Source organism: Pseudorca crassidens, chromosome 2 (assembly GCF_039906515.1).
Source record: "Pseudorca crassidens isolate mPseCra1 chromosome 2, mPseCra1.hap1, whole genome shotgun sequence".
NCBI lineage: Eukaryota > Metazoa > Chordata > Mammalia > Artiodactyla > Delphinidae > Pseudorca > Pseudorca crassidens.
In genome coordinates, this window is record NC_090297.1 from 38,268,396 (window position 1) to 38,294,433 (window position 26,038).

Here is a 26,038-nt window from a genome sequence, read left to right on the forward strand (position 1 = left end):
CTGCCACCTTGATCCCATTCTATTCACTCACACCATCGATCTGTGGCCCACTGCCTTGAACCCTAGCACATGCTCACTCTCCTCCCCAGCAGCCAGGCTCCAAGACAGGATCTGGAAAGTCTTCCTGTAGAAGAGGAAGAAACCCTGATGGTGCAACTCCAGGCCTCTGCCAGCAGGAGGGGGAGGGGTTTGGGCTGGGCCTGGCATTCCTGGGCTAGAATCTGGGGTGCCTCTTCTTAAGAAGGTGGTGGGAGAAGGGTGGTCCACACCCCAAGGCGGCATCAGCAGTGGCCCCTCTCACCTCCTACTCTTCCAAGGCAGCAGGTGGCGTCCGAGGCTGCCAGTGGACCAGAAGAGACAGGCCTGGAGCCTGGAGAGGTGGCCTTCCTTACACACACACACACACACACACGCACACACGCACACACACACACACACACACACACACACACACGAATGCAGGTGGGGGTGGGGAAGTGCTCTGAGAAGAGGTCATCAGCTCCAGGGGCTAGATGCTTCAAAGGTTAGGACCATCGACCCGTGCTAATTAATAGAGATGACCTGCTCAGCGCCCACTGAGAGGGAGTCACCCTTCTTCAGGTCAGTGGGAGGGAGACAGCAGGAGAGGAAGAGGCAGAGAGAGGGTCAGAGGAAGGGAGGAAGAGCCCCAGGGCTGGTGGAAAGTGCCTGTGCCAGGGCAGAAGAGCAGCAGAACCCAGCCTGGAAAGAGGAAGGGAGGCTGATGAAGCCAAGGGCAGCTGGACAGGGAGTCACGGCCAGCCAGGGGTGGTGGGCCAGCGCGTGCCACCATCCCTGGGCACTGCTTGCCTGGGTCCCTGAAGTGAGAGGAGGGGCTGGCCCAGGGTTGCAGTGTCTTTCCTCCAGCCCCCAGCCCCCTTGTTTCTCCTTGCAGGGCAGCCTGCATTTCTCTACCTGGATTCTCTACCTGCATTTCTCTCACCCACCTGGACAGAGGACAGGCTGAGCCCAGACTGCAAGCGCAGCCAGGCCAGGAGAAAGGTGTAGGCTTTGCAAGACCTGGGGAGCCCTTCTTGCCTCACCATCCCTGCTGGGTGACCGAGCCCTCAACCACTAACACACACACACGCTCCCACACAGGTGTGATGTCAGACAGTGTCACCCAAAATACTCCCACACTCCCCATCTCATAACGTAGCCGGGCTGTCTCACCCACAGTCACACTCATATACTCATCCAGCCCCCTATCCGACACCCTGTTTCCACAGATGTTCACAGGCACCCACAGTCTCAGTCTTTTGTTCACAGTCACACACTCCTCTCCCTGGGGCTCCCTTCCAGGTCTCCAAGGGGGGCTGGTGCTGGGATGATGAAGCACTCCGCCGCAGGGTGGGGGGACCGAAGACTCCAGGGTGCTGGGTCAGAGGCCCCGCAGTCAGCTCCTCCCTCCTGCGCTGCACAAGGGCAGAGGACGACTCCAAAGGTGATTTATTAAGGAGCGAGGGAGGTACAGCGGGAATACACAGTGCGGTGCACACCGAGACCTTCAGGGTGGGAGGAGCCCCCTCACCACTCCTCCCTGTCGGCCCCCAGCTCAGCTCCCCCTGCTCTAGTCGGGCAGAAGGGGTGGAGTGTGCTCAACACAGCTCTATCTTAGGGATGATCTGGCTCAAATCAGATCCTGCCCCCATTAATCCCAAAAGGTCATGTTGGGGTAGAGACAAGGAGGGCGGGGAGGGACAGAAGGGGGTCGGGCAGCCTTTCTCAGCAGGCGGGGACAGGAGACAGCCCAGGCTGAACCCATCCTTTCTCCCCCTCTTCCACCCACCCCCTGGGGGCGCGGGCCTTGCTGAGAGCCCCTCAGAGTGGCTCTGCTCACAGTGCCCAGGAAGGGAAGGACCAGCAGCCCGGTTTCCAGACGTCTGGGGAGTGAGGTAAACTAGGGCCCAGCAGACCCCACCCTTTGAGGGCCGTGCCTGGACACCATCCTCACACTCCCCCCTCCCTCTCCCGGAAGTTCCAGAGATGGGACAGAGGAGGCCACCTGTGCCCAGCACCGGACCCGTATGAAAGTTTTCTTTTTCTTGTCTCTCCTCCTCCCTCTCTTTTTTCCTAATGGCACTGATGGGAGGGAACCGGGACAGGGGAGTCAGGGCCGGGGACCCGGGAGGCTAGGGGGCGACGCCCTCCCGGGGCAGGTCGAGCCGGACCCCATCGGCGCGCGGCGCGTAGAGGGCTGCGGGCGCGGGGGCATCCAGGGTGAAGGGGCCGGGGCTGGGGCTTGAGCGGCCGGACGACGCGGCCGAGGCGGCGGGGCTGAGCTGCACGGCCGTGGTGTCCTGCGCCGTGCGCTCGCTGCTCTCCATCTCCAGCGCCACCCGCCCGCCGCCCCCGCCCTGGCAGGGACCCGCGGCCGCCGTCGAGCGCGAACGGGGCGCGGGCCCGCGGCGGCGGCTACACACGCAGCAGGCCGCGAAGAAGCCGAGCGCCAGCACGAGCAGCGCCGGCCCCAAGATGAGCGGCGCGTTGTGCCCCGGGACGAAGGAAGCGAAGGCGCCCACCAGCGTCACGTTCACGCCCGCCAGCAGCACGCACAGGCCGCAGGCGCAGAACAGCGCCGGGGACGGCGGGCCGGGCAGCCGGCCTTGAGCGCGGCCCGCGGGCGCCCGGGCTGGGGGGCCCTGGCTCTTCTCCGGGGGCGGCATCGGCCTGGGGACTCCGGGCACTCATCCAGCTCCCTCCTGCCGCCGGCCCCGGCCAGCCCACATGTCAGGGGCTCAGCTCACAGTAGTCCTGTGGGCACAGATCAAGGGAGAGGTCAGCTGGGCATCTGGGCTTCCAACCCCACTCTCCGTTCTGTGGCTATGTTCAGTGCCTGGGAGTGCAGAGGCCATGCCATCTTGGCCAGCCCCTGTCTCTGCCTCTGCCTTTGGGAAGCAACAGCTCACCCCCCATGGGAGGACTCCCTTATCCCACCAGGTCCCTGGAGTTCCTCGTGGCTAATCTTGCCATCTTCCCTCCCTCCCCACTTCCTTATGTCCTCCAGACAGACACCAGTCCTCCACCTCCTCTCCTCCAGAAAGCCTTCTTGGGCTAATTAAGTGAGTAAATAGGTGGAAAGTCCTCGGCACCGTGATAATCATGATCAGTAGTTCTAATCAGAGGCCAGGTGGCAGCTCTTGGGACTTAGCTTCCTCCCTTGAGTGTTAGAGGCCCTAGAAATCATCTGGTCTAGCCCCAGCTCGTCCAGAAGAGGAAACTGAAGTGCTGAGAGATCTAGCGATTTACCCAGTATCCGGGACCGGGACCTCATGACCTGCTGCCTGGCCTGGGGGCCACCACCCCAGGTTCTGATAGGCATAGCAATGACATTAACTTTCCCGAATATCAGATGAGGCCCTGGAGTGAATGACCACATGAGAGTGAGGAGCTCTTGAAGTTTTAGATGGTCAGTGAGAAGAGACAGTCCCTACATGGGTTGGGCTGGAGCAGACCCAAGGCCCCGGGTCCTTCCCAGACTGGGCATTCTATTAGATTCCACTCCTACCCCCATCGCATCCCCCAGGAGTCTAGTGTTGAACCTGGACTCAAAAGCCCAATCACTGGGTACTAGGATCCCTTTCTAGGATTTTCTCATTGTATCTGGTTGTGGGATCTATCACTGGATTCTATAATTCTGGGAATGTGTACAGAAGCAAGGGTAATGTCATCAGAGTCTGGGGAGTTTAAGACTTCTATTTGAGAATTCTGCTCTATAACATGAAATCACAGGTATTAAGGCCCTCGAAGGATGAGATCATAGCCATGGAGCTGTGTTAGAATTGTGAAAAAGTGTCAGAAAAGGGCTCTGAGTTGGGGTGGGAGGGGAGTAATTAGATGGGACTACTGGTTGGCACGGAGCATGCTGGATGAGTAACGGAGCATGACCTGGACAAGTGGCCTAACTCTCTATGCTTCAGTGTTAACACCTGTAATGTGGGGCTAATAAGAGAACCTATCTGATAGGGTGTGGTGATAACTAAATGCTGTAAGCTAAATCAAGTGCTTAGAACAGTGCAGGACATAGTGAGATTTCCATGTTACTCATGTCAGTGGTGCCTGATAAAGAAGGGGCTCTAAGGTCTCAGATCTGGGGGGGTCAGTCATGTCAAGTTTGGAAACAGAACAGTTAGTCTGTCCCTCAGATGGAAGTGCCTCAGGGACGGGCCCTGAATTATCCTTCCCGAGTCCAAAGCCTGTACACAGAGGAGTTGGAGAGAATTTGATGATGGGGTGTGTGAAAACGAGGACTAGTGCTGGGGAGGGGCAGCTTAGGTTGTCACTCTGGACACAGGTAGGAATCAGCTTGGCCCAAGCAGGTCAGAAGGTCTGGAGGCCACCTCCGGGCCTGCCCAATGTGAGGACTCCAGGGCTTCCTCCCCGGGCATCACAGTGGGAGGTGGCACCAGGGGAGGTGACAGCTGTCCTGCAACTCCAGCGAGAAGCTCCTGGCTGACACAGTAAGCTGGCAGGAATTCAGAAATCCCAAAATCCTGGTGAAGAAAGCATGTGTTGACCCTTGAGGGCATCTACCGACCACAGATTCCTCAGGAAGCGCCATATTTGCATGAACCATCTTTTTTTGTTGTTGTTGTTGTTGTTGTTTTTTTGCGGTACGCGGGCCTCTCACTGTTGTGGCCTCTCCCGTTGCGGAGCACAGGCTCCGGATGCGCAGGCTCAGCGACCATGGCTCACGGGCCCAGCTGCTCCGCGGCATGTGGGATCTTCCCGGACCGGGGCACGAACCCGTGTCCCCTGCGTCGGCAGGTGGCCTCTCAACCACTGTGCCCCCAGGGAAGCCCTGCGAACCATCTTTGATCTGCAGCTGTCGGTTCTGCCAGGCAGCAATAGCAACCACTGAAGGGGTACAATTTTTAAAGCAGCTTCACATGCATGACATCACCGAATGATACACCTGCTTGATACTTATTAACAGCCACATCTTACAACTGAGGAAATGGAGGCTCAGAGAGGGAAGTTGATCTGGGTCTAGTGGCTGGACTGAAAGGAAGACCAGAATCAGAGAACACATGGTCTAGTTCACAACGTATGCAATCGTGCTTCATTTTAAAGAGAAGGGTTTGATCCCCTTGGTGTTGATGTGGAGATAAATCCCAACACTTTCTTCCTGCTGCCCTCAGGAGGTGCTGTGAGATTCCCAAATTTCACCCCTTCTGTACCTCATCATTATCTGACATTGTCCTTCCTATGGGGAAGGCTCTGTCTGAGGCTGATGGAAGGGATAGTGTGTGGCCTTTCACCTTATCTCACAGCAGACTCCTGAAAGCTGACACTGGACAAGGGTCGGGGGGTGGCGGGGGGAGGCCTAGGTGGCTGGAGGATCCAAGGCTCTCCTTTCTTTTTCCTTATAGAGAAGACTCTTTATCTTTGGGTTTTGGCAGTTTTACTATGATGTGCCAAGGTGAGATTTTCTTTGTATTTATCCTTTGTGGGCTTCCTGATGCTTCTACAATCTGTGGCTTGATTTTTGCCTCTTTTGGAAAATTTTCAGCCATTATCTTTCCCTCTATTCTCTCTCTTCTCTCCTTCTGGAAACCTAATTGCATACATGTTCAACCATTTGACATTGTCCCACACATCTCTTATACTCTATTCTATATTTTCTAGCCCTCCCCCCCCCACCCCGACCTGGTTCTCTCTGGCTATTTTTCTACCAATCTGTCATCCAGTTCACTAATCCTCTCTTCACCTGTGTCTTCTCTGCTGTAAAATCCATCTATTCAGTTCTTAATTTCAGTTGTTATAACTTTTCAGTTCTAGTATTGCCACTTGATTCTTTTTCATAGATTTCAGTTTTCTTCTGAAAAACTCCCTCTTATGTATTTTCTTGAACATATTAAACTCTTTGAAGTCCATGTCTGAAAACTCCAACATCTGGATCTCTTGTTTTTATTGTCTGTTTTATTGCTTTTGGTTTGGGGTCATTAAGTCTTATCTCCCGTAATGCCAGATCACTTTTTTTTTAAACGCCCAACATTGTAGAGATAGCTTGAGGTCCTGGATGATGTTATCTTCCTTTAGAGAAGATTTACTTTTGCTTCTGACATGCAGCTGAAGAAGGGACAGGCCCAATCTGGGACTGCACTGACTGGGAGCTGTGTTTCAGTCTTCCTGGGTCTGGTCTATATCTGGTTAACCAGTACTTGCAGAGGATAGCCTTTTGGGGCCCCCAACTAAAAGCTGGAGGTGTTTAACAGGGCCTTTCCACTTTTTAAGCCCTAAATTCCAATTTTGACTTCCTAAATCCATGGCCACTGCCCCCTACAAACTGGAAAATGCCTTAAGGGAAAGAGTGAAATAAAATATTATTTCTCTTCTTTCCAAGATCTTGGCCCCTCAGGTCCTTACTGCCTTGGTAGCTCTCCCATGCCTTTAAACAGATTTCTTAAATGTTTAATCCAGCCTTTTTAGTTACCCTCAGTGAGTGAGTTGGTCTGATACAAGCTAGTCTTTCTTAGCCATAAACAAGTCTATATGAGAATCTGAAATTAGCACTTTCAGATTGCTAACCAGGTTAGTTGTGTTATGTTGAGCACTTTGCAATAACATCTAATTTAATTTTCACAGCATGAGATTAAGTATTATTGTCATATCCCCATTTTGTATATGAGGATATTGAGGCACAGAAAGATTCAAGTTTCCCAAGACCATTGAGTGGCAGTGGTGGTGCCAGGATTTGACAACTGGTGTCTTGACACCAAAGCCTGAGTTCTCAACCCAGTATAGCGCTAGGTTTGCTAAGTGCTTGTTGAATGACAGAAGCACAGGGCAGAGGCTTCTGTGGATAAGCTCCTGTAATCAGTACTTATGCTGCTCAAATATCAACAGCAGAGGAGGACAGGGTGTGTTCTGTGTGTCTCTTAAGGAAGGTAAACTCACTTTGCTCCTTCCTTGGCTTACCACACTCAGTTCAACTAAAGCAAATACCTGCCCAAGGGCTGAGCTTCCAGGGGCTAACTGCCAACAAGTGATCCTTACCTGCTCCTGGGAGGCAGAACTGACTCTGGAAGACAGACTGCTCCCAGAGTCTCCACCCCAGGCAGAGAACAGGCTAAGGGCTGATTCCTGAAGTTGCCTCCATCCTGGTTGATTGGGACCTGGAGCACGCAGGGGTGAGGTGTTGAGGTCGTTCAGCTATTGCAATTAATTCAGTCCGCAGCACCATTTCCATCTGGTGCACTGTGGCCCTCCAGCTGGGGCTGGTGGATACTGTTTTGTAGTGAGTGCTCTGGGTGTCATTGGTGCTGTTCACTAAATCTTTCTGGTACTCCCGTCTTCTGAACACATGTTATGATTGCACTTTCTGGCCAATTTGTGATTAGGTGGGGCTGTGTGACTAGTTCTGGCCAATGGATTGTGACATTCGTCACTTCTAGGATGGAGTATTTAATTTCAGAAGCAGGACCCTCCGAGTTGGTGCTATTGCTATCCCTTCAAATATCCCTTCAAACCCTTTCTACCTCATCCCAAGGCCAGTCTTCAACCCCATTTCCTGAGCAGGAGGGAAGGTCATTGCTCTGAATCTTGAGTTTTAGAATTGGAACCTTCTCTTTAGTGAGCACCCCAAGCTGCTGAACCTGTAAAGATCATCTCGTTCAATTCCTTCATCTGCAGAGGGGGGACACTGAGGCTAGGAGTGAGGAAGTTCATGGAGGGAGTCTGTGGCCAAGCCAGACCAGAACCTGGCCTTTTCCCACAAAGCCAGGGCTCTGACCATTGCCATTCAGCTGCGCATGACCCTGGTCAGGCAGCCAGAGTCCCCCCTGCCCTGCCTTGGCCTGGGAGGCCTTGTGGACTCTATTTGGGAGTCCAGGCCATAAGCAGTTAGGGGCAGAGGCAGACACTAAGGGGCTGGGCCTCAGATAACCAGGGTTCTTGACTCTGGTCTGGTTGGGCAACTTGGGAGGGCCAGGGCCCCTCTCTGGGCCTCAGCTGCTGAATGTAAAGGGAAAGGTTTAACCAGATTATTGTCTCTGAATCTGTCCTCCTGCTGCTGGTGGTTTGTGAAGGTGGACATGGAAACCAATCAGAAATTACTGCCAATATAGCAAAAGATCTCAAAAAACTGTGCACTTACCTGTAATATGGCTGTTCTTTGCTTTGGGCTGGGATTAAATCATTCCCTTCACCCTGGCCTGCAGAAGTAACCTGATGCTCTGCTGTTCAGGGTGGGGGTGGGGTGGGGGGTAGCTCTGATTTTGGGGAGATGGGCACTCACGTTGAACAGCAACTCTGTGCTAAGCACTTTCCCTGCACTCACACATTTAATCTTTACTATGACCCCGTGGGCTGTTGCCATCCTGAACCCAGTTCACAGTGAGAACCTGAGGCTGGGAGAGGTGAAGAACATTCCCTGGTTTACTCAGTTGTGATAGGTAAAGCTGGGATTTGAACCCAGTTCTGTCAGATTGAAAGCCATGTTGTTTCTGCTACACCAGAATTTCTGCTTACGGAAGGTATAGAGATATTTATTTTAAAAATTAGTAATTGATTATTACTATCCAGCCAATCATCAACAAGCTTGGGGCCCAGGGAGGATGGTCCTCCATAGGTGGATGCAGAGCTCCTAGAGAGGGGGTCTCCGTCTGAAGCCCCTCAGGTCAGCCTAACCCACCCAGTCTCTGAATCTTGGATGTCTGTGTTGTTCTAGAGCAGTTACTTGACCAGGGGCAGTTTCCAGGCCTTCTGGTCCCAGGTTCCTGCTGCAAGGACCCAGGAGCCTCTGGGCAAGGGGGCTGGGGCTTCGGTCCAAGCATCAGGCACTGGTCCCAGCCCCCTGTCTTCCATGTGAGATTGAGTCCCTCATTTGCTCAGTCTGAGCTCTTTCCCCTCACTGTGAACCCCTCTGTTTTCCTTAGCTTTGGCCCCTCTTTTCCCCTTCAGTCCCAGAAATTCTGGGCCAGCCCTCTCCCCTGGCCTCCCCATCCACCACCCTCCATTCCACCCCCATCCTCAGGGAACCTCCTACATCACCATTACTCAGTGCCAGCTTGTTCACTACCCTGGAAGCTCTCAGCTTCTGCCAACTGAATTCTGCCTCCTGGGAGCCCCCAAAGCTGCCACAACCCCCACCCTAGCCAATCCCACGGCTCCCCTACTTCTGCCCAGGCAATAGACATGTGAGAGAGTGCGCGCGCGCGCGCGCGCGCACGCACACACACACACACACACACACACACACACACACACACACACACACTCACACGAGGCTCACCCAGATTCTCCAGGCTGGAAACAAGAGAATGAAGAGAGTGAAATCTGGAGGTGTGGCTTCCCAGCTGCTGCGTCTGACACCTGGGCCCCATGATCCTCATCCCTGAGTGCATGTGCACACACACACATCACACGTGTACACTCAGTGGCCAGACATATCCAGAAACACACACACAGATGCATTACACACTGAGAGTTGCAAACACATAGCCAGACACAAAGACCCTCTCAGTTGCCTGCCTATGTGGTAGAAAGAAGCTGTTGCCCAGCAGAGGGACCTCTGGAGACTTCTCTGCCTGGGAGCGTGGAGGTGGACTGCAGATTGGCAGCAGTGGAACTGCCCACCTCCTTCCAAGGCTTTGGGAGGCGCTCTTTCTCCTCCAGCCCAAGTGCCCTGAGGGACTTCAGCATCCTTCGCACGACCACCCCACCCTGCACCCTCTTAGCTCCTTGGCTCCTCATTTCCAACGCCCAGTTCCTCCGTTCCACCCCAACTATGCTCCCCCTTGTCACCCCAAGGACCTCACCACCCCTGTCATCACCCTGAATCCTTCCACCTCTGAGAAACCCAGCCATCCTACTCTTGACTAAACCCCATGGCGACCACTATAGAAACACCTGCACAGCACCTACTATGTGCCAAACACTGTTTTAAGCCCTTTATATTATTAACTCACTTAAGCCCTATGACAACCATATAGATAGATGCTATTGCCATCTCCAGCTTGGGATGGGGACAAAGAGGCTCAGAGAGGTTGAATCACCTGCCCAGGGTCACAGACGTGGTGATAATATGTGGCAGAGCTGGGATTCTGGCCGAGGCTGTGTGTCTTTTAAATCTGTGCTCTTCGCCACGACTCCGCAGCCTCTTGCTGTAACAGTGCTCTGACCTAATGCAATCCTGGAACTCTCTCTACATTGTCTCCGTGAGCCTCTCACCTCTGCTTCTGTCTGCTTCCACCCGAGAACCCCCACTGCCTTACTTCACTTACCCTCTTGCAGTTTACCTTGTCTTGCAACTTGTTCCTTTGTCCTTCTGCCAAAGCTGCCCAGTGATGCCTCGACCCTGCATCAGTCCAGCTTTCTGTCTCCTCCACGTTTGTGCCCAAACTGCTAAGCTTTGTAGGTGAAAAGAAAATCACCAGCTGGACAGCAGGGCCCTCGTGCATCCCTGTCTCTGGCGTGACTCAGGCCCTCAAGGATCCCGGGGAACGTCCCCCTTCCTAGTCAGTGCTCAGCCCTTCTCACCGCGCCTGCACCTCCTGGAGGCACTCGAGCCTCTCCTGCTTGAAACCAAACAAAGCCCCCACCTCCCCCACACCTGCCTGCATCCTGAGAGCACTGTCTGCGCTCCCTACTGTACCTCCTTCTCAAAGGTCAGTCCACTCCCGTCGCGCTTCTGTGCCACCGCGCTCCGAAGGCGCTTGCTCCAAGGCCGCCAGTCACCTCCTCGGTGCTGAATTCAGTGAGGACGGTTCAGTCCTTAGCTAACTTGACCTCTCCACAGCTTTGGACCCCTGAACCCTCCCTCCTGGGAACATTCTCTTCCTCTTAGAAACAAGCCCATTAAACTTCATCTTCTCCCACAAAGCCCAGACTCCCAGCCGGAAACCTGGCTTCATCCTTGCACCTCCTCCTCCCTCAGGCTCTCCCCGCCACATTTCCAATCTAGTCTGTCACCAGCCCTGCAGATTCTTCCCTCCAGGGCTCTAGAACCCATCCCTTCCTCTCTAGACTCACTGCTACCCCATTCCACTCTCCTCCCCCTTCGCTCCCTGCTGAAACCCCTCCTGGGCTCTCCCAGCCCCAGCTCCCTCCAGGCAGCCCTCTAGATTTTGCTGGAGCGGAGAGCAGAACTCGCCAGGTGTGGTCGGGTGGCCACGCTGCTCCTGTTGCTTCTTCGTTCACCTGGCTAACTCCAGCTCAACCGTCAGAGCGCAGCTGGGACGTCGCTTCCTTCAGGAAGCCTTCCTTTGCCTCGGTGATGGGGAACTGCTGTGTCCAGGTCTGTATCCCCCACTGGTCTTCCTTGAGGACCAGGATTATATCCACCTTGTTAGCTCCCACATCCCCACTGGAGTGTCTGGGTCTCCCCAGGTGCCCAGGAAATATTGGTTAGACAAATGGTTAAGGTCAGAGGGGCCACTGCGGCCTGCCTTTATCTGTCTCTTGGTTTTGAAGTCGCTCTATGCCCACTTCTCCCTATTCCCTCCTCACTTTGGGTCTTGGGAGGGTGTGGTGGACAGCTGGGTGGGGACTGGAGGTGGATTCTAGGGCAGATTCTTACTGAGTTAAAGACGGGGGAGGGCTCAGGGTAAAGCAGAGGGGCCCAGGGCAGCCTCTCCATGCTGTGTGTCCCCCTTCTCCTGTTTCCCTCTCTGTCGTTCTCATCTCTTTTCAGAGAACTGTGCTCAAAGCTACAGGTGCTTGACCTCTTGTCTGGGCACTACTCAGTTCCCCTGGGGTTTAGGGCTGGATATAGAGTATCTCCTCCAATCCTAAAGCTACCCTCCCCATCGTCTCCCTTCTCCTTTCATCCCCTTGCCCTCCCTCCAGCCTCCCCCAACGCCTGTAGCTTGCACTTGCCTGAGCCGGTCCAGTGGACACTTCTCTGCTGGTCCTGCCCCCGGGAACCCCCAGGGGAGAAAGGATCCCTAGAGAGGAGGGCAGCCAGGGGGGTGCCAACTTGGAGGGGGGTGCTGGGGGGAGCGGCGGCCGGCCCCCCTCACTCACCCGGCTGGCGGCTGGCGGCTTGCAGATCCCCGGCTTAGCGGGTGGGCGGGGGCGTGAGGGCAGAGGGGCTCCAGGGAGCAGCTCCCGGGGACCCGGAGGTGCCGGGAGGGCCCTGGCTGTGGGCTGTGCCGTTCGGAGCGCCCATCTCAGCTTCCTTGCGGCCCCTCGGCTCCCTTTGACCCCCCACGGATCAGCGTTCCCACCAAGTCTCCTCTTCTCTTTGGCTCCGGCTCCGCACCGCCCTTCTCCCCTCCCCGCCTCTAGGTTTTAACGCTTTTTAAGCGCCTGGCAATGAACTCCCGGCCGCCCACACACTCTCCAGTCTGGACTTCCTGAGTCCGTGATGGACACATTGCCGTTCACTCTAGAGCGAGGGGTGTAGGTCTCACTGGCTCTGTCTTCAGTTTCTGGCGGATTCCCAACCCTGGGCGGGGGTGGGGCTTGGGGGGCAGATGGGAGGGGGATGGAGCGGTGAGAGCAGGAAGATTTTTCCGGGGATGGGGCTTGTTTTCAGCAACCCTTCTCCAATCACCCTCCACAAATCCTGCATCCTAGAAAGAGGTGTGGCCACGAGCCCCTTATACAGCTCCTGGTGAGATTTGGTGGGATTTGTAAGGGTTTCTTCGGGGGGTGGGAGCGGGGAGGGAGCGCTTGGCCTGCCTCCAGGCTGGACTGTGTTGGCGAGGACTGGGTGGGAGTCTGAGGTGCTGATTTTCCAGGACCTGGGGGAGTTCAGCTGGAGGAGCATCTCCAACCCCCCCTTCATTCATTCACTCATCCATTCATAAATCCGCCCTGATGTGAACCACGCGCCAGGCAGCCTTCATCCTGACAGTGGCCTGGGAGGGACCACTCATCTTCCACCTGCAGATGAAGAAACTGAGGCTCGAGGCCTCACAGTCTCTTGCCCAGGCCCTGGAGGTGGGAGGGGGGTTGCTGAACCAGTACTGAGTCTTATCCCTAGACTCCAGGACCAGCCTGGTCAGTCCTCCAGGTTGGCCCAGTGGGAATGTGACTTCCAGGGGGCTGCCTGGACTCCCCACCTTTGGTATAGTGTCAGCACCCAGCCCAAGGCTGGCTAGTCACATCCACAGTTGAGGTCAGAACAGGGCTATTGGATAGAACTGATTTCATTTATTGAACAGACCGCTGTCGTATAACCTGTCTCTGTCCCCCCACCCCCACCCCCCCACCCCCCCACTGAATGGAGGGTTCCGGACCTGCTCGGAGGGGAGAGGACGCTTTCCCCTAACACTACCCACCGCACCACCCCTGCCTGCTTGGCCCAACCTCAGCTTCTTCCAAAGCATGGATGGGGAGAAGTCACGTGTCTCCACAGGGCCACTACTGGGACCAGGTGAAGGGGTTGGGTGGGGGTCAGGGGTAGAGATGCAGTTGGGGAGGACGTATCTGGACACTCACCTGGACTGGGGGAAGGGAGTTCTCAGGAAGCCCATGGCAGGGGAAAGAGAGGAAACAGGCCCAGGCCTTGAGAACTCCCAGAGTTTCAAGGGTCCTTGGAGCCCCACCCAGTTCTTCCCCAAAGGACATAGCTCTTGCCTTTTCACGTGTTCATTTCCTAATTTAATCCGCTCTGATGCCCAACGCTGCTCTGTGCCTGGCGCTGCCAGGCATCTGGGATACCATAGCCCTGCCTGGGGGAGATCATGGCTGGGAAGGGTTGATGGTGGGTAAGGGGGGGACCACAATCCCTACAGCTCAGGCACCACCTTCCCCACTTCCACCCCATCCACCTCTAGGCATCTCTTTGGGGTGCTGCTGGTGAGGATGAAGATGGACCAGAGGAAGCATTTCCTTACTGATCAAGGAAACCAGGCCCGAGTTATTGTTGATGACGATGATGTTGAGGAAAAGGAGAAGGGAGAGGGAGCAGGCGGGAGGGAAATGCAAGGAGGGGGACACTGACTTCCCTCGGGCTGGAGGAACAAAGGTCTCCCCAGCCCAGCAGCATTTGTGAAATTTGTTCTATCCACGGAGGTCTGTCCCACTGTGGTCAGGGAGTTGGTCCCTGGGGCCTGTGCAGGGGGCAGCAGAGGGTAGAGCCGTGGGTGGGGAGAGAGAAGAGGCCTGGATGCGAGGTTTGGGACAATCTCTCACCATGGGACTTGATGATTCCTTTTCCTGCAGGGCCTCAGCTTTCCCATCTGTACAATAGGGTGCTCTCTCCTGCTTTTGGTGTGGTTTTCCAACATCCACTGGGTACCTTCCACGTGCCTGGCCCTCAGCGCCCCCACTCTCGTGAGGGGGAAATAGACAGAGGCCACTCAGAGTGCTGGGGGCTGTGATGGAGGGGAGCCCTGGGGCTGTGGGAGCACAGAGAAGTCAGGGGAGGCTTCCAAGAAGAGGTGTCATCTGCACTGATTCTTGAAGAATGAGACTCTTCCTAGCTTGTCTTTTGCTCACCAACGAGGACAGAGGCCACATGGAGAAGATGTCTCCACAGAGGTCTGCTTCCCCCTGAGGTCGCAGGTGTATGAGGAGTGGCGTGGAGGGAGGAGCAATGTTTCCTGTACAGCCTGGCTCCAAACCCTGTACACATGTGGAGCCTTGAAGTGGCTCTCCCGGGAAAGCCTAGGGAATTGTTTTTCCACTAAATTTAAGCCATTTAACATTTATTGAGCACTTACTGTGCACCCTGATGGTAACTGGAAAAGGGCAATAGACAGTAGGTTTAGACAGGATTAGTAACTGTTTTGTGAAAAAGAAGACTTCAACCTGCCTGGAGGGTGTCGAAAGAGGGAGACAGAGGCTGGTGGAAGAGGATGAGGAGGGCATTGTGGTTAAGGGGACACTTGGAAGGAGGCCTTTAAGGATGGGGGATCTGATAGGCAGAGAGGAGCAGAGTGGGGGGCATCCAGGAGAACACAGGCCAAGGCTTGGGAGCTGGAACGTGTTTCGATGGTTCAGGAGCAGTGAGAGGGTGGGGAGAAAAGGAAGGCTGGAGGTCTTGTTTGCAGTCAGATCATGAAAAGCCTTAAATAGTGGAGTCAAACCCCAAGAGTCTCAGCACAGGGCTCAGCTCAGGAGACACCTCCTCCTGGAAGCCTCCAGGCCCATGCGTCACCTGGGCTCCTGTCAAGGCAGCGACCATTTTGTTTTTCTAGGCTATGCCGCTGTCTGGTTCACTGCTGCTCAGGGCCCGTTCCTGAGGAGCTGCCTGGAGCTTTTGATATTCAGGGGAGTCTGGTCCAGGCCCTCTATGCAGCCAGTGAGCTCCTGAGGCCCAGGGCCAGGCCCAGACCCGGTGTGGTTCCTGTGAGCCTGCGGTTCACTTCCCTGGCCAGGCTGGAGCAAGAGACTGGGGTATCACTGGGCCCCAAATTCCAGAGGATCCAGACAGTAGATCAAAAAGGGAAGAAAGCCAAGCTGCAGTTCAGAGAGAAAATCCAGGTCAAGAGCCTGAAACCAGAGACACCGTGGTCCAGGCCCCACCCCACTACAGGGAATCCATTTCCAATGGCCTTGGTGAAAGCAGGTCTGGCATCTCCAGGACCTGGTTCATCTCTGATTTGGACCCGGGCAGGCTCTGAGATTGGGGTAGCGGGTGGGAAGAGAGGGCAGGGCAGGGGGCAGCCCGTCAGCCCCTGCCTCAGCCCTCCCCAGCCCCCCTTCCCCCTGGCTTCAGCTTCTCCAGGGTTCTGCTCACGGTGGACAGGCTGCTGCGGGCTCCTGCGGGAGAGACCAGGACAGGGCTTGCTGAGTAGACAGGTCCCGGGTCAGAGCCACCCAGAGGGACCCGGGGTCAGAGCGGGCTAGAATGGGGAGGGAGGGAGGCGTGGATGGTCAGAATGGCCCTTTTGGAGGACAGCAGCATGGTGTGGGTGTTAGAGGCAGGACTCGGGGCTGAAGGCCTGGTTTCTGGCTGCACCACTTCCCGGCTGCCTCAGGTAATCGCCCTGTGCCTCAGTTGCCCCATATATAAAGTGGGGCTAATTATAGCACCTGCCTGTTCTGAGAATGAAACAAATTAACATAATTATAGCACCTGCCTGTTCTGAGAATGAAACCAATTAACACATGGAAAGTGCTGGGCAGGGTGTCTGGAATAGGCACTTCTACTGGCAGCAGACACAGGATGGAGGCATCTTTGAGAAACTCTTGCTCTGGCATCCTCCAGTGTGTGGGGATGAGGGAGGAGGGAGATGCCCAGTTTCAGGTACCCGCTCTGAGAGCTGGATTCCACAGTGGAAGAGGAGAGTGAGAAAATAAGCGGGCATGGGGCCTAGGGCAGGGAAGGGGGCAGTGCGGTGTCATGCTGGGCCTGACAGAGAAACCCTGGGGACCAGAGCAGCTGAGCTCAGCTGGGAGCAAGAAGGGTTCTGACTAAGCTCATGGAAGAAATACCCAACGCTGCTGCCTCCCTGTGATCGGAGAAGTCCCCTCTGCACTTCCCTCAAGGTTTCTCTGGGGCCCCACAGAGCTGTGCACCCAGAGGGGGAAGATGGCAGATGGCCTCTGGGATTTCTAGAACTTACCTTCTTTATTACCATTGGCGCTGGATCTTCCTTCCCCGTGGTCTGGCCCTGGCTGGGGGTGGATTCTTAGGCTCCCTATAGGATGAGACCACCCCAAGCCCCCTGGTTACCAAGCCATTCTCAAATCAAGTCCAGCTTTGGGAAGGGAAGGCCTTCCTGTTATCTACTCTCCATCCCTGCTGCTGTCTTTGCTCCACTACATCCCTTTACGTCTCCCACGTGATCTGAGCTGATCTGGGGAGAGGAGTGAAGGTGGAAGAAATGGGCCCTGGAAGGAGAAGGTGGCAGATTTTTATTTTATTTTATTACTATTATTTTTTTGCGGTACATGGGCCTCTCACTGTTGTGGCCTCTCCCATTGCGGAGCACAGGCTCTGGACGCGCAGGCTCAGCGGCCATGGCTCACGGACCCAGCCGCTCCACGGCATGTGGAATCTTCCTGGACTGGGGCACGAACCCGTGTCCCCTGCATCGGCAGGCGGACTCTCAACCACTGTGCCACCAGGGAAGCCCAAGGTGGCAGATTTTTAAGGAGGTGGAGGTCCCGGGGAGACCCAGGGATACATAGCCCCACAGGATTGATGGAGATGGGAGCGCATTTGTGGGGAGCTGAGAAGAGGAGGGGAGCTGTACAAGGGTCCTAAGGTCTCACACACAGCCAGTACCAGCGACACACGTGGGCTCGGCTCCACTGCAGAGTGGGCCACAGACTTAAAAACAAAGCGTCTCACCCGGTCCTCTGCTGGGGGCCGGGGAGAGGACTCACCTATCGTAGGCAGGATGCGGTCCAGGTTGAACCGAGCCTTCAGGAAGGGGTAGGCCAAGATGAGGAGCCCTGAGAAGAGAGACACAGAGGGGTTCCGTGATGGGGAGGGAGCCTGTTTAGTCTGAGCTGCATGAAGCTGTGGGCTGTGAGCCTGGGGGTGGATTATGGGTGAGCATGGGAGGAACCCCAGTGGCAGGGTTGGGACTGTGGGTGTGTAAATGCAGCCTGTGAGTGTGTGCGTGGGGGGTTCCCCAATACCCGGCCCCAGGAGGGGTTGGGGAGCAGTGCCTTCTGCGGAAGGGGCTACAGGCTGTGAAGGCCCAGGCTCCTGGCTCCACACCGCCCAGGTGATGAGCAGGTTGGCTTTCTTCCTTCCCAGCTGGCTGGAAATGGGCCCATTGACACTCCCCAACTCTCTGATGTCCCACCCTCCCCTAGGGCCCCCAGGGCAGGACTGGGGGTGCTCCTCAGTGTGCTCCTTTTCACCCAGACCTGGGGAGGGGGTAGCAGAAGAGCAGGTCCTGCTCTGCCCACTCCCAAGGGTCTGTGGCCCTTGGCCTGAGTTCACAGGTCCAGATGCCCAGAGCCCACCAGCCTCGTGCTTCTGCTTCTGCTTGTGGCCCAGGGCGGCGGAGTGGGGCGAGGGATGGTACCCAACACCACTGTGGGGAGGTGAGTGGGACTGGCCCAGATAGACGGATAGATGCCTGGACAGACAGATCTGCTGCTGCGACATTTGGGGAAAGAAAAGGAAGCCTTCTCTCTGAGCTAGATCCTGTCCTGGCTCAAGGAGGGTCCCACAGAGAACTCTGTTCTCTTCCACCTGCCCCCCATCAACTCAGCCCCAGCAGGCTTATGAGTCCCAACACTAACCCAAGAGCCCAGGGCTTGGGACTGGGAGCCGGAGCTGGAGTAGCCCAAGAGGAGTGGTCGCCAGCGCCTCCTCCACACCTGCTGACCCCTGCAGTGCGCTGCGGGAATCTCACCCCAATCTCCCTCTCCCTCCCCGTACCCGCCCCCCCACCATGGCTGCCTTGCTCACACCTCTTGCTTCCATCCTCCCCAACGAAATTCCTGATGACCGAGCTCTTCCCTCCATTTCTCATTCACCTGACCATGGCCCCGGCTCCCTCTCCGAGCCCAGCACCTGCTCACCCACAGCAGCGGCACCAATAAAGATTCCACCCACGGCAGCTGCAGCTTTGGACACGGAGACACCAATGATGATGCTGCCGGCCACCAGGCCGAGGGCCACGCAGGCCAGCTGCAGGCAGCGGAAGTCTCTGCTGCTGATGGGGATGTCCATGCAGGCCCACCCGGGGCACAGTCTCCAGCCAGCGGAGCCTTTTCCCCTGAAGAGCCCTGGAGGTCTCAGTCCTCTTGGATGTCTCCTTGCTGGAGTTCCACCTTTAGGGAGGGAGTTTCTGGGCAGTAAGATTCTGGGATGGTAACCCTTGGCTTTATCTGCAACCCTATCCGACAATAGTCTTAGCTAGGATCTCTCCCAGGTCGCCCCAGCTTACTCTTCCTCCCCTAAAGACCCCTGAAGCTGGAAGCCACTCTTGGAACTTCTGCCTGCTCACATCCTGCCTTGGTTGTCAGAGTTCTGGAGAGCTGGGACTGCCCCACGGGCTCCTCCCCTGTCAGCCTCCTCTCGGGAGAGCTCAGCCCGAGCTCCCCTGCCCAGGACCTCCCCTGCCCAGGACCTCCTGCCCCAGCTCCCTGGAGCCTGCTCAGCTGCCACTGAGCCTCAGCCTATTAAAGTTTAAAGCAATGGAGGTGGGAGGCGGGGCTGGTCCAGAGGACGTGGCTTCCTCAGAGATGCAGGCAGCAGGAGGTGCTGAGTTATTTATGAGGTTGCAATGTGAGCTGCTGCCCACAGGCCCACTAGGGCAGTCAGCCCAGGTTCCACTGTTGGTCCTGGATGGGGCAGGATGAGCGGGCGGCTTCACGTGCGGCTCGGCAGCCAGAGACGTGAGGAGACTCCTTGGCCACATGCTCAGGACCCACTCTGCTGTCCCTTTGGTTGGAGGTACACCTGGGGGCCTCTGCTTGGGGACTCAGAGACAGAGGCATGGAAGGAGACCTGGACGAGGCTCAGGAGACAGGAACAGCGACGGGGACAGGAGGAGGAGGGGAAGAGGGTCCTGCCAAGTCCCCTCGCTAACCCCGCCTCTCCCCCCTCCCCCCTCCCATCAACCTCTGGGCCCCCAGGCAGGGCTGAGAGGTCCTAGTATGAGGACGATCTCAGGCGACCCTCTCCTCCTCAGGTAGGCTTCCTTTCAGTTGCCAGTGGGCTGAGAAGGTGAGCCCTTCCATCTGCCCTGGGATCCTGGGTGGGGGGGCTGACAGGGAAGAACAGTGGTGGGTGCAGGGGTGGGAGGAAACACATGCAAGCTAGGGGGCTAGGGTTGGGAAGAGGAACTGGCAGGGGCTGGGTGTCAGCAGTCGGGGTCAGGAGACGGGGACAAGGCTGGCGCCTCCTGACCTCTGGGCTGAGCTCTGCCCAGCCTGTCTGACCTACTTGCAGAAGCCACCAAGTCAAGGCCGGGCAGCGGTAACCCAGCCCAGCCCGGGCCCGCACCCCAGTGCCAGCCCTCATCGCTAATTGCATTCTCTGGCCGTTAATGAAACAGCACAGTTCCCAGGGTCCCATCACCAGCCCCACTGGCCTCTCTTTGGATCTCCTGTCTCTCCGCTCCATGTCTGCCGTCCGATGCAGCCAGGCCCAAGGCCTCTGGCCTCCACCTGCCTCCACAGCTCTTCCTGCCCCCGGCCCCCCCCCTCCTCTGCGGCCCTTCTGCTAGTGTGTACCTGGCCTCTGCCATCTGGAGAACCCTCATCCTGCAGGACCCTGCAGAGCCATTCCTGAGGGCTCCTGAGTGGCTGCATCCCCACACTGAAATGCCTGCCACCTGTCTCCTCTGTAGACGGTGAGCCCCTGAGGGCAGGTTCAGGGCGTGAGCACCACTGAGTGGCCAGTGGGCACCCGGGCTGGGCTTCTGGACACAAGGACAGAGCTCGGGGAGGGCTTGGACCTGTACGACCACCTCAGGTCGGCAGAGAGGAGGGCCACGGGCACCATGGGACTTCTGTCTCTAACAGGAGGCTTTCCTGGGTGGGGGTAGGGGCCTGGGAAGGCCAGGGTCATCTGACTGAGCTTCAACTGAGGGAAGGCCCTGTCAGGAAGCTGGAGTGAGGCCTGGGCGGGGACACGTGTGAACTCAAAGGTTTGAAGAGAGGAGGGGTGACCGCAGAGCACCGATGGGCCCCAGGGCCATGTTCCCGGCACCCATACGAGGAAGGCCCTGGAGGTGGGCATCCCAGCCACAGCTGCTGCTGCCAACATCCCCTGTGTCTCTCGCCAGGATGAGGTCTGATTATTCCTCTAATTAGGCATCAAATGACAACCCATGTCTCTGTCACACAATTTATCCCCCACTGACTAGTTTTAGAAGGAGCCATCAAAATAGTTGTCCATGAAAACGTGTTCCTGAGACATGAAGCTTTGGGAACCTGAACACCCTCCACAATGCCCGCCCCCCCCCGCCCCTATTAAGTGTTTGCATAACTCTGGCCGGGCAGGGCCTGTGCCGGCTCCTCTCCTGGTGTCAGTCTGAGGGCGACGCTCCCATACCATCAGCAAGACAGAGGCTCCCCGGCCACATCTCCGAGGTGGGAACCTTGCACTGTGGGACTCACTTTGCTCATCTGGTGAATGGGGATGGGGATGGCAGGGGCCAGAGTCAAGGATGCCTGTGCATTGTGAGTTTCAGATTCCAGAACACCCTGACCTCTAAAAACTGGAGACAAATTCTAAATTAGAGTTTTCCTTTGACACTGTAAATCCCTCAGGGCACAGAGGCAGAGCAGAGCATATGGAGGAGAGACACATTAAGCCACTATCAGTTACAAGATCACAGAACCTCCCAGCTCCTTTCCAGAACAGATGGGGAAACCGAGACATGGGGAGGTGGAAGGACGGCTTGAGTCCATGATGGAACCCAACGTCCAGATTCCCCGCTCAGCTGGGAAGTACGCTAGCACATCTCTAAATTATCTTATTTGAGGTGGGAGGAATTGGCAACCCCATCATTAGAGGGAGACATGGTGTTCAGAAGAATCAGTCGAGGCCTGCGTCGTTCCCGCATGACAGGAGTGTCGCTAAAGGCTACTGGAAACTTGTGACGCCTGCTCCTCTGTTGATTACAAATGTAGAGAGGGAGACTTGCCAATTCTTTCCTCAATACTGGCCGTACCAGCTCTGAGAAAGAAAGTGCATGCTTGCCCTTGGGTGATGAGCTTACTGGCACAGGTGGATGAGATGGGAGCCCAAGGCTCTAGAGCCTGACCACCCCACACTTCCCCATCCCCAAGCTCAGAGCCCTCCTAGCTGAAGCCTCGGTCCTCCAGGCCCCCGGATCCAGAGTGTGGCTAGGCCGTGAGTCACTGCTGAACTCTGTCACAAAATCTCTTTGTCTGACAGGGAAGCCAGGGCTGGAGGGTGCCTGCCTATGCTCTTTCCTTCCTGGAAGCACCAAGTCCAAGGGTGGCATGGGGGTGGGGAGAAAGAGTGGGTGAAAAGGCCTCAGCTTGGTTTAGTTCTGTTTATTTTCCTTGAGGGGTGAGGACCCTGGAAAAGAACTTGATTAATTCACCGATCCCCTGGGGGACAGGCAGCTTTCCTGGACTGTTTGGAAGCTGAAGTCAGGGAAGTGGCTTCCAAGGCAACTGCTACCATGGCAACAAGAGTGCCAGCCGTGGGGGGACCTTGCTTCTCGCTGCTCCCCTCAGACCTCAGCAGCTGGAGCAGTTGGCATGGGACTAGGGCACTGCTGTTCACCAAGCTGGATCTGGAGAGGGGCAGTCAGCCAGAAGGGAGGAGGGGACCTCAGAGCTCAGGCAGGTGGACACTTGGAGGGAGAAAGACTCCCTCCCTGTACCTGAGCCCCCAGACGGAGCTCAGACAGGAGTCCTCAGGGTCCATTTGAATCAGGATGGGCTGGGGTCGAGGCCTGCCGAGACTGGATTTGAGGCAAGAAGCCTGAGGTCCAGGACACTCCAGCCCTCTCCTAAGGGCAGCCCGCACGTGAGCCCTAGAGCTGGGGCTCTGGCTGCCACAGTTCCAGGCCCCAGGGCCTCCCTCAGCATGTCTGCCTCTGCCCAGCAGAGCCAGGCACATGGCCTGGTCCCCAGAAAGAGCAAGGGACTTCCCAAGGTCACCTAGTGAACAGTGTGGTAAAGGAAAGACTAGGATCCAGGGCTCCAGCCCCCAACCTGGCTCTTCCCGTGGCATAACAGCTGCCCCGTGGGGACAGGGACCCCCACCAAGAGGGACAGAGCAGCCTGCCAGCAGGAGGATCCCACAAAGGGCCAGAGGCCAGCCCTGTGTGGAAAGGCCAGACACATCTCCACCCACACAAGCCAAGAAGAAGGTTTCCTCATCTCCATCACTGGGGCCCAGTTGAGCAATTATGCCCCAGGAGACAACAATAAAAGTAACTACAACCATCACGGCTACTGTAATATTTATTGAGCACTTACTATGTGTGCTTGGAACTGCTCTAAACACTTTACATTTATTAATTTGTAACTTTCACAGTAGCACCACGAGGTAAGCACTCGCCTCCCCCATTTTTGGTTTAAGAAACTGAGACCCTCAGAGATTGTGTAACTTGCCCAGGGCCCAAGGCCAGTGAGTGGAAGAGCTGGGATTTGAACCCAGGTAGCACAGCTCTGGGTATCAGGTCTCTGGGAAGAATTCCAGTTCTACCTTCCTAGCTCTACAGCTGTGGGCAAGCTATTTTTTTCCTTTTTCCGCTTGGCTCTTCATGTTAAGTGGGGTAAATAGCACCTTACCTCATATAACTGCTCTGAGAATTAAATGAGGTAATGCCTGTGAGCTTCTCAGAAAGCACTTGTTACTTAGTAAGCGCACAATGACGCCAGCAAAACCGAAGTAGGCACAGTAGCATTTAAGCAGAGCTGTGGATGAGAGAGGCCTTGCCAGGTGGACCTGGGGAGTGGGATGGGTGGAATACTCGGTCCAGGAAGCTCCTGTAAGTCACATCCCTGCTGGACCAACCTGGAGGATTGACCAGGGTGGGGCTGGAGTCCAGAGACAAAAGTCACACCCTGCTTCCCAGTCTCCAGGGACAAGGAGACTGGGTCAAAAGGCTCAGATTCTGCAGGCCAATTTATCCAGCCCATCCCACACCGGGTAGATGAAGAGGGGACGTGAGGATGGTACGGGTTCCTGCAAAGGAAGGACCATCAACAAAAAGTATGTCCTCGTTGACATGGAGGATTCACGGTGCAGAACACCTGGCAGCCTGGCCCATGACCTGTCCCCACAGGGAAGAGCCCCGCACCCCACCTCGGCTCTCTGCTCCCCCAGGGAGCAAAGCTGGCAGCAGTGCCCAGTCTTCTGCCCTGACACTCAGACCTCCCTCTGCCACCTCCTTGGGAATTTCTAAAGGCCCTCCCCATACAGTCCTCTGAGTCTGGTTCTGAGGATTACTAAGGCAATGCGCACAGAAGCCTTCTGCTTGAAGAACGTGAGGACTGTGGATCGAGGCGCCATTTTTCTTTGTTACTAACTCTGGCAGGACAAGCACAGTCCCAGGCACACGATGGAGCCTCAAGAAAGGCTTAGTGCTGCTTCAGACAGACGGGACTCTGCTCCACTTGGGTGGGTGGGCTGGGCTGGGTACAGGGCACGCCTGTTAAAGTGCTTTTTGAAGCCAGCCTGTGTGATGGTTGCTGACACGGCCTCTTCCACTGGATAGGGAGATCCTAAAAGGCAGAGGCTGTTTCCCACTTATCTCTGGGTCCTGGCACAGAAAAGGAGATTGACAAATGTTTGATGAATTTCATTTCCTTACTGAAAAAAGAGAAGCAATGATCTCTCCTTCACCTTGTGCTATATTTAGAGGTCTTGACAACGGGCACCCCCCCCTTGGCAGGACCCAGCCCCTCTCTAGAAGGCCTGTCTCCTCCTCAGGGTTGCAGGTGAAGAAAGGACCACCAGGAAGGCACTAGAATTTAAAACAGTTTTATTAAAATAAGCACAATGCATAATAGCATCCTTGTGTTGCAAAAACATCTGACATATGCAAATCGATTTTCTTAGATAACTAAGCAGCTCCGCTGATGCTCAGCTATCAGCTCCCCAGCAGAAGGCACCACACGGCTCAGACCAGGGTGGCTGGGCAGGCTCCGGACTGGCTCCACCTCAGGCACAGAGCTCCTCAGTGCCCCAGACCTGCGCTGCCCTCCACACCAGGCTCGAGGAAGGTAGCAGCAGACACACTGGTCTCTAAGTCACTCATCATCTGAACAGCTTAAAACCAGTTAGAGTAATAGGAAATAGCTCATTAAAACCTCCCAAATGCATGGAAATTCAGGAGAGAAGAATGAACCCTAAGAGCTCTGGAAAGTCCACGGGCTCACAGTGGGAGTTTAAAGTCTCATCTTTGTCGGAAGAGCACGGTTAGAAAAAATGCCAAATATTGTAAAACACGAAATAATACTGACTTCAGCAGCAATCCCAAACAAGGCAGAGGATGATAAATGACGGACACATTTTGGTCATGGCAAAGAAAGATTATGTGCTTCTCTGAGCTATCGACTGGAAGACGGATCTGGCTTCCTGAATGCAGAAGGCTCCCTGCCCTTCCCTGAATCGAGGGGATGGCTTCCCTCAGCCACGGGGGAGGACGTCCGGAGGACAGAGGAAGGTGGAAGGACCGCCAGAGGGGGGTGACAGTGCAGGGAGAGGGAAGAGCCTCTGTCAACTGACGCTTCTCAAGGCTGGCTCCCTGAAGGCCACAGCCCCAGCCGGTGAGAGCGGGCTGGGCTGGATCCTCGATCCGCAGGCGGGTGAGCAGGTGGGCAGGAGCCCAGTAAAGAGATGTCCCTGCTGCAGGCAATTATGCAAAGTGACAAGTGATAGTTTTCCCTTTCAAAGACAACCCCTTAGGAAAAAGCTTTTTCCTTGAGGACTCTGGGGAAAGGAGGACGAGAGCCTTTGTGGATGAAAAGGCCTGGATGGAGCCGCAGAGCAGGCCCCTCACAGGTTTCCAGAGGGGCCAGGCCTGGGGCCCGGAGTGGGACAGAGCTCTGTGGGTGTCGGGCTCGGTTGCGTGTCTCCACTGCGGCCTGCCTGGGTCAGCGCCCTCCGGCGGGCCAGGCGTGACTTGGAGGGAGGGGAAAGCTTCACGGAGCAGAGGCCCTCGGCCAGCGCCTCCGACTCCTTCGCCAGTTCATTCTCCTCGTGCTGAGACAGCTGGCGGTTAAGGGCGATGGCCTCAGCCGCAAAGAGCGTCAGGTCCATTGTGCTGCTATTTCTGCAGGGATGGGGGGAGCAGAGAAGAGAGGGAGGCAGGGCTCAGTGGGGTCCGCCAGCTAGCTCCTCGACACCCGCACCAGTTGCTGCGGTTCTATGCTCCCACTGGATTTTTCTGAGCTGGCACAGGTTGCTCTCTGAAGTTCTTGCATGGGTTTGGAATCTGACTTCACTGGGGCTGGAAAGGCTTTGAGCCTCAAGGACAGTCTCTGGACTTAAGAGTTGGGACAAATGCCGCCTTCCATCCAGAGCCCCCTCTTCTGAGCCCCGCACACGCTCTACCAGAGGAAGGGTCACGCACTTGAAACTCACCCACGTACATCCCTCTCCCCCGTCAGGACATGGGGCTCCAAGAGCAGGGGCTGTGCCTTTACGTCTGTGTCCCTAGAACCCAGCTCAGGGCTAGCATGTAACGGGCACTCTGGGTTTGCTGAATCAGTTTTC

The 26,038-nt window shown here is 56.1% G+C and overlaps 3 protein-coding genes across 11 annotated transcripts in view; all 3 read right to left on the reverse strand.

Annotated features, from left to right (window-relative positions):
* Positions 1-1,468: 1,468 nt before the first annotated feature.
* On the reverse strand, positions 1,469-12,389 carry TMEM275 (transmembrane protein 275). Of its 3 annotated transcripts, none has more exons than XM_067726019.1 (2): positions 11,986-12,389; positions 1,469-2,772 (listed from the first exon to the last, which is right to left on the reverse strand). In XM_067726019.1, the coding sequence occupies exon 2, from the start codon at positions 2,682-2,684 to the stop codon at positions 2,151-2,153; it is 534 nt and encodes a 177-aa protein (XP_067582120.1). In that variant the 5' UTR covers positions 2,685-2,772; positions 11,986-12,389; the 3' UTR covers positions 1,469-2,150. The 3 variants fall into 3 exon arrangements, with proteins under 3 accessions (XP_067582120.1, XP_067582121.1, XP_067582122.1); XM_067726020.1 differs by lacking the exon at positions 11,986-12,389 and adding an exon at positions 10,616-11,771; XM_067726021.1 differs by lacking the exon at positions 11,986-12,389 and adding an exon at positions 10,260-10,593.
* A 3,206-nt stretch (positions 12,390-15,595) lies between these two features.
* Positions 15,596-18,553, reverse strand: KNCN (kinocilin). Its single transcript, XM_067712274.1, has 3 exons — positions 18,403-18,553; positions 16,482-16,556; positions 15,596-15,675 (listed from the first exon to the last, which is right to left on the reverse strand). Exons 1-3 carry the CDS (start codon positions 18,551-18,553, stop codon positions 15,596-15,598), a joined length of 306 nt encoding a protein of 101 aa, XP_067568375.1.
* A 5,732-nt stretch (positions 18,554-24,285) lies between these two features.
* Positions 24,286-26,038, reverse strand: part of MKNK1 (MAPK interacting serine/threonine kinase 1) — a 54,303-nt gene continuing 52,550 nt past the window's right edge. For 5 of the 7 annotated variants that reach the window (XM_067726024.1, XM_067726023.1, XM_067726025.1 and 2 more), the window contains one exon: positions 24,286-25,595. In XM_067726024.1, the coding sequence (XP_067582125.1) occupies positions 25,319-25,595 (277 nt within the window). In that variant the 3' untranslated portion in view covers positions 24,286-25,318. The remainder of the gene's footprint in view (positions 25,596-26,038) is intronic. The other 2 variants (XM_067726028.1, XR_010940820.1) reach the window with 2 other exon arrangements.

What these genes read in the sequence shown, in the direction of transcription:
- KNCN (XM_067712274.1), bottom strand. Translation starts at nt 18,553, where the DNA reads ATGGACATCCCCATCAGCAGCAGAGACTTCCGCTGCCTGCAGCTGGCC. An exon ending in TATTGGTGCCGCTGCTGTGG is followed by an intron (nt 16,557 to 18,402) that starts GTGAGCAGGTGC and finishes CTCATCCTATAG; the next exon opens with GGAGCCTAAGAATCCACCCC. An exon ending in CGCCAATGGTAATAAAGAAG is followed by an intron (nt 15,676 to 16,481) that starts GTAAGTTCTAGA and finishes TCTCTCCCGCAG; the next exon opens with GAGCCCGCAGCAGCCTGTCC.
- TMEM275 (XM_067726019.1), bottom strand. Translation starts at nt 2,684, where the DNA reads ATGCCGCCCCCGGAGAAGAGCCAGGGCCCCCCAGCCCGGGCGCCCGCG.